Source organism: Pimephales promelas, chromosome 10, assembly GCF_988280905.1.
Source record: "Pimephales promelas chromosome 10, fPimPro1.hap1.1, whole genome shotgun sequence".
In the NCBI taxonomy this organism is placed as follows: domain Eukaryota; kingdom Metazoa; phylum Chordata; class Actinopteri; order Cypriniformes; family Leuciscidae; genus Pimephales; species Pimephales promelas.
Window position 1 is genome coordinate 5,428,499 of NC_142778.1, and position 7,204 is coordinate 5,435,702.

The 7,204-nt window shown below is 40.1% G+C and overlaps 2 protein-coding genes across 5 annotated transcripts in view; one reads left to right on the forward strand and one right to left on the reverse strand.

The window, feature by feature from the left end:
• Positions 1-1,307, forward strand: part of bcl9l (bcl9 like) — a 57,856-nt gene extending 56,549 nt beyond the window's left edge. For 3 of the 4 annotated variants that reach the window (XM_039647523.2, XM_039647524.2, XM_039647525.2), the window contains exon 9: positions 68-1,307. In XM_039647523.2, the coding sequence (XP_039503457.2) occupies positions 68-1,293 (1,226 nt within the window). In that variant the 3' untranslated portion in view covers positions 1,294-1,307. The remainder of the gene's footprint in view (positions 1-67) is intronic. The other variant, XM_039647526.2, reaches the window with a different exon arrangement.
• An 804-nt stretch (positions 1,308-2,111) lies between these two features.
• On the reverse strand, positions 2,112-6,920 carry cxcr5 (C-X-C motif chemokine receptor 5). Its single transcript, XM_039647358.2, has 2 exons — positions 6,780-6,920; positions 2,112-5,687 (listed from the first exon to the last, which is right to left on the reverse strand). The coding sequence occupies exons 1-2, from the start codon at positions 6,834-6,836 to the stop codon at positions 4,614-4,616; spliced, it is 1,131 nt and encodes a 376-aa protein (XP_039503292.1). The 5' UTR covers positions 6,837-6,920; the 3' UTR covers positions 2,112-4,613.
• Between the last annotated feature and the right edge of the window lie 284 nt (positions 6,921-7,204).

Consider the following 7,204-nt stretch of genomic DNA (forward strand, 5'->3'; position numbering starts at 1 on the left):
TTGATGCCCAGTTATATTATTTTACCTTTTCCAATTTTAAAATCATTACATGTTATCACTTTTTCAGTAGGCAACATGGGAAATCACCAGTCTACACAGATGCTCCTCTCCTCGCAGGGTTCAATGGGACCTCACAGTGGTCCGCAAAGTCCTATGGGAATGGTTCTCCAAGGAGGCCCGCAGCTATCCCATGATCCCACAGGACCTATGCTCCCATCCCCTAACCCTATGGGAATACCAGGAATGACCTCAGCAATTATGGGAGGTGGACCTCCAGATGGAATAGGGCCCTGTAATGTTTCCCCAATGCACCCCCAAAACCAGATGGGAGGATTCCCTCGTATGCAGGGACCACTTCACTCCCCTATTGGGGGTATGGGGCAGCAGTACCCCCAGCGTCCTGATGAGGTCTTACCACCCCAACAGATGCATCTCCTAAGTAAAGGCATGTCTCACCAGCGGCCTCCCCACCAACCAGACACTTTTACATCAATGTCCATGGGGGATGGTCCAGACCTAAGTGAGGTCATCAGGCCCTCGCATACAGGCATTCCTGAGTTTGATCTTTCCCGTATCATTCCTGCGGACAAGCCCAGCAGCACCCTGCAGTACTTCCCCAAGAGTGAAGCCATGTCCCATCCGCAGCAAAATCCTCACCAGGGCCAACCGCCTCCACAGGCTTCTTCTGCTCAACTGCTCAAACAGCTCTCCTCATCTGGACCTCCCCACAGCAACATCCCCTCCTCCAACCCCCATATTGCTAACCTACAGAATATGATGGCTGAGCAACAGTTGCCCCTACACCCTTCACACTCACATTGTGGGATGCGCCCAGGTATGGGCATGCCTCAGATTGGCTCCAGGGGCATGGGATCAGGAGGTGGGATGGGGCCCATATGCCACCCAGGGCACATGATGGGCAGGACAGGCATGTCTCCACAACAGCAGCTTCAGCAACAACACCACCATCAGCAACAGCAGGCCATGATGGCCAATAACCTCTTACAACACCCGTCCCACCCTCCCCGTGGCATGCTGTCTCCACAGCAGCACCCTCACAATCTTATGGCCCAGCAGAACCTGATGATGATGCAGGCTAAGCAACGGGGCATGGCTCTCCCTGGGGAGCACTTTGGCCAGCAGGGTGCCCTCATGTCCCCTCAAGGACCTATGATGGGACCTCCACATTCACAGTCTGGCATGATGGGCCCCCAGAGTCTTAGACAACGGAGCATGTCACTGGACAGCCCATTGGGCTACGTGCCTGGAAGTATGGCCAACATGCCCTTTTAGACTGCATAGCTTATCTGTAATACTGTAAAAACCTTCTTTCTTAATGGCTATTTCTCATTTGGACGTGTTTTTATTGCCATTGACTAACGGTGGCAATAGAATGCTAAAAACTTTGGTTAAAGTAACAATCTCTTGATGCTGAAGATAACATTGGGAGAAAATTCAACTGTTAAGGGTTATCATTACAGTTAAGTAAAATCTGAAGCCATTTTTTAAGATATTTGTAAAATATGTATATTTGAGATCAGTGTGTTTGATTGCAAAGGTTAAAGGAGAAAAGCCTCTGGGTTTCTATGTTCTAATTACATTCTGGCTACCAAACTGTTGTGGAAGGTAATTTATAAATATCTATATATAAATATAATATATATATGCAGTATATATATATAGTTGCTGTAAATAAGATGCAATTTGTGCTTGTTTGCAATTGTTCTGTATTCTGTGTTTTATTAGAAATCCAATAACAAATATGAACAAAAAAAAATCTGTTCAGCTACTTTGTGTTTTCCTTTTTTGATGTGTATAATGGGGGATTTTGACCGGCGATTACATTGCAAAAAAAAAAAAATCAAGACACCATTAGATCACTCTTTTAATTCCAATTATTTGTTACAGAACAATCTCATATTCAATAACAATCCATTCAAAACAATGCAAAGCATTACAGCAGGTAAGGGATGATGCTCTGTTTTGCTTATTAATGAAATTCATTATTTAACTAACAAATTGTCCCCATTTTTATTATTTCATACACTCACCTAAAGGATTATTAGGAACACCATACTAATACTGTGTTTGACCCGCTTTTGCCTTCAAAACTGCCTTAATTCTACGTGGTATTGATTCAACAAGGTGCTGAAAGCATCCTTAGAAATATTGACCCATATTGATAGGATAGCATCTTGCAGTTGATGGAGATTTGTGGGATGCACATCCAGAACACGAAGCTCCCGTTCCACCACATCCCAAAGATGCTCTATTGGGTCGAGATCTGGTGACTGTGGGGGCCATTTTAGTACAGTCAACTCATTGTCATGTTCAAGAAACCAATTTGAAATGATTCGAGCTTTGTGACATCAGGCATTATCCTGCTGGAAGTAGCCATCAGAGGATGGGTACATGGTGGCCATAAAGGGATGGACATGGTCAGAAACAATGCTCAGGTAGGCCGTGACATCTAAATGATGCCCAATTGTCACTAAGGGGTCTAAAGTTACACCACCACCACCAGCCTGCACAGTGGTAACGAGGCATGATGGACCCATGTTCTCATTCTGTTTACGCCAAATTCTGACTCTACCATCTGAATGTCTCAACAGAAATCAAGACTCATCAGACCAGGCAACATTTTTCCAGTCTTCAACTGTCCAATATTGATGAGCTCTTGCAAATTTTAGCCTCTTTTTCCTATTTGTAGAGGAGATGAGTGGTACCCAGTGGGGTCTTCTGCTTTTGTAGCCCATCTGCCTCAAGGTTGTGTGTGTTGTGGCTTCACAAATGCTTTGCTGCATACCTCGGTTGTAACGAGTGGTTATTTCAGTCAAAGTTGCTCTTCTATAAGCTTGAATCAGTCGGCCCATCCGCCTTATTCGCCACCTTTGATTTTTAATGAGAATGAAAGCGAGGCTGTAAGGGATAGACATGCATGGTTTCAATGGGCTGTACTGTTATTTAATGTGTTTTCGGATTGTTCTGCTCATGAAACACTGGAAAAATATCTTTCCAAGAAATTTCAGTTGACAAAAAACTCCAGACAATGTAAGCTGTGGATAATCAGCTTTTTAGAGCGGATGCCATTGGAGACACGGCAAGTCTATCCCTCACAGCCTTACTTTCATACCCGTCATGGCGCTGCTCTGAATAAGGTCTATTCTCCTCTGACCTCTAGCATCAACAAGGCATTTTCGCCCACAGGACTGCCGCATACTGTATGTTTTTCCCTTTTCACACCATTCTTTGTAAACCCTAGAAATGGTTGCGCCTGAAAATCCCAGTAACTGAGCGGATTGTGAAATACTCAGACCGGCCCGTCTGGCACCAACAACCATGCCATGCTCAAAATTACCTTTAATCACCTTTCTTTCCCATTTTGACATTCAGTTTGGAGTTCAAGAGATTGTCTGACCAGGACCACACCCCTAAATTCATTGAAGCAACTGCCATGTGATTGGTTGATTAGATAATTGCATTAATGAGAAATTGAACAGGTGTTCTTAATAATCCCTAAGGTGAGTGTATGTGCTTTCAGTCATGGTCTCAGTGATTGGCTCAGGTAAATCTGTAAATTGTATACTATTGAGAATGAGGAGTCACGTGCCTATTTGGGTGGGGTCTGAGCCGGTCGGCCATGATGGTAGGTGACGCTATTGGTTACCAGGGTTTTTATCGGTTTTTAACGCAGCAGTTACTTACAGGCATGGTAAAACAGTGCGGTATTGCGAGAAACTCCTCTACTACCGAGCTAAAAACACGTAATCAAAAGGGGAGGGGCACTGTAAAATGACGTCAACTCCTCATTCTCAATAGCTGGCAAAGCGAGACACTACAGAAACAAACAGTGTTTTCATGCATCTGTCAATTTTGAGATTTTGGGATTTTTGGACTTTCATAAATTGTTTTTTTCAGACTAGTGGAAGGAAAACATTCAAAATACACTTTTAACTGCATCTTTTAGAGCACTTTATCTACTTGCGTCTGTTGATTTCAATAACAGCATATATATTCAAAGGCCGTTTTCCCAAAATGAGTTTTTCCTCCTACATTGAACAAGTAATCTCCATGTCAGTAACACTTACACCACACTTTACAGTTTTGTTCTTATCTATATTCTTATAAGACTTTTACAGAGGGGTTTGTTCATATAAAATGTTTCTGATTTTAGACAACATGTTATTCCTAAAATGTTTATTTAGGACAATTTATTTAGTTTTGGCTGTTGACAGTGATAAACAGAGATATCCAAAATCCCCTTTGTAAAAACCTTTGACTCTCTCTCTCTCTATATATATATATATATATATATGTATACACACACACACATATTAATGAAACAAGAATTTTCAACCTGGTTTTATCCAATATTCAGATTTTTGTTCTACAAATGTATGCAAAATAGTGCATATTTAATTAGACAATGCATTGTTTGCATATTTAAACATAACATTTCAGAAAACATATAATACAAAAAATGTTTGCAATTATGCATGTAATCAATCAACTGGGGAAGTATGGTGATATCTTTTTTTTTTATTTTTTTTTTGACCCATTCACCTGGGGTGTCTTGCTTGAAAAACAATAAGTAGAAAAACACTCAGCTGCTTTTAAATGTATTGGTTGCTTGTTGTGGTAGTAACGGCCTCTATGACCGACATCCTGTTAAGACCTTTTCTTTGCAGACCTGACAGGCATACACGCAGACACTTGGTTTTTGCTAGCAACTTCAGGAGGTCTCTTCGGAAACGGACCCCAACGAAGGCGTACAGGACTGGATTGAGACAACAATGGAAAAAACCAATGCTCTCTGTCACTATCACCGCCCGTTCCCGTAAGGCTTGACCACGGCAGTCCTGCTCAGGCATAGCCCCCAAAACCACCAGGGTATCCATGAAAATGGTGATGTTATACGGCATCCAACACAGGCAGAAAACCAATGTCACCAGTAGGGCCAACCGAATTGCTCCCTGTTTCTCCAGACTTCTCTGGCTTTGGCAAAGAGTGATGACTATAGAAGTGTAGCAGTACCCCATGACCACCAGAGGCAGGATGAAGCACAGCAGGTGCGTGACAAAGCGGCTGGTCAGCATCCAGTTGTTTGCATGTATGCCATGGTTGTTGTAAGAACAAGAGAGCCTGGTGGGGTTGTCCTCCTCTCCCTTCACGGACAGGAACACCACGTTGGGAATGGTCACGGATAGGCAGATGAGCCAGAGCAGCGCACAGGTGAGGTGAACGGTCCTGGGCCGACGGGCCTGGAGACTGGGGATGGCGTGGACAATGGCGAGGTAGCGATCGAAGCCGATGCATGCCAGAAGCAAACTCCCACACACCAGATTGAGGCGATTAATAAGGCCCAATAGCTTGCACAGAAAGGTTCCAAAAAGCCACCCGGTCACTCCTTGAGTAATTGCGAATGGAAACGTGAAGAGGAGGAGCAGGTCAGCCAGGGACAGATGTAGCAGATAGATCTCTGTGATGCGTAGGTTTCTCCGGCGTTTTAGCAGAACTGTCAAGAGGAGACCATTTCCAGTTATGCCCAGGAGAAACACCACAGCATAGACAAGGGGTAGGAACACAGATTGAAACACATGCAGTGGGTTATTTTCGTTGCCACAGGTGTACTGGTCGACTCCATCTGGTCCTTCTGTCATATTTAGATAATCCTCCCAATTCAGATCCTAAAATACACATTTCAAGAATTTCAACAAGGGATTTGCAAGTTGCAATATTTAAAGATTCCCTCCAAAAAACTCATTTTGTTGTCTAAATCATTTGTTTTATAAGTTTTTTTTTTTTTTTTGCTTAATCAATTGCAATTTATTAGGGCTGTCAAACGATTAAATAAAAGTTTGTGTTTACATAGTGTATTATGTATAGTTATTATATATATATATATATAAATACACACACATGCTTGTATATATTTAAGAAATATTTCCATGTATATAGATTTCTATATAATTTATATTATTTAGAAATATCAATATTTTATATATAAATAATGTTTTTTTTCCCCTTAAATCAACATGCATGTGTGTGTATTTATATATATGCAAAATAATTATACACAGTGCACCCACATATATTATGTAAACACAAACTTTTATTTTGGATGCATTGTTAAAATGTTAATTTTAGACGTTCATTTGATTACCACAGTTTTTGATACATTTCTTGACAACAAAGACTTTCATTTATGCATTTAGCAAATGTTTTAATCCAAAGCGATGGGACCTTGCTGTTATGGGGGGTTTACACAATAACTTTTCAACTTTCATATGTTTATTATTTAACAATGAAAAAAGCTTAGTTGCATAAAGCAAAGCTTTTTCATCCACCTGTGGCGTTTACAGGAAGCTATTTAAAGGAAGCGTCTCACTTCCTTTTTTTCCCTCCGTATTTGAAAATAAAATAAATGGAAATAATTATTAATAATACAATTATTAATAATAATTAACTGTAATAGTAGCAAAAAAGTAGTTTTGACAAATAAAATGACTCACAGGAAAACATCTAGAAAATATTTATTGTGGAGATGTAAATTGATCATTTTGTATCTAATACCAATAAAAATAATTATAACAAATTGATCATGTTGTTATTAAAAAACTTTTTTTCTCAAAATGTACAAATCACTTCATAATTATATATTTTCTAATAGATAGAGCTTGTTTTGTTTCCACAGGATGTGAAAAAAAATCAGTGAAGACTACTACCATACTGTAATTTTCTAAAAAAAAAAAATGTATTGAGAGTTTAGAAATACTCACATCAAAAATGACTCTTTCTGTTATTTGATCCATGTTTGTCCTAATGTGGATGAACATACAATTGTCTCAAAAATGTGTCCTCGTCCACTCTGGGTGATAAAACCTCTGATCAACGACCCATGATTTGCGCTCAGATTGTCATGACACGCCTCTTTAAACTTTACGTCCTCAAGAACTTACACTTACCTTATTTGAATTCTTTACAAAAAAAAAAAAAAACACAATTAAGCCCACACATTTCCTTTAACAACACATCCCCAACTCTCCGACAATTCAGTCAGATGTATAGACATACACACAACCATATTAATAACTATACTCAAATCTATTTGAAATACATTTATTTTATGCTAAGTATACATTTATGTCCTTAAAATAAATACCTTAAAATTGTACTTTTGGGTTTACTAAATTGTTTTACTTAA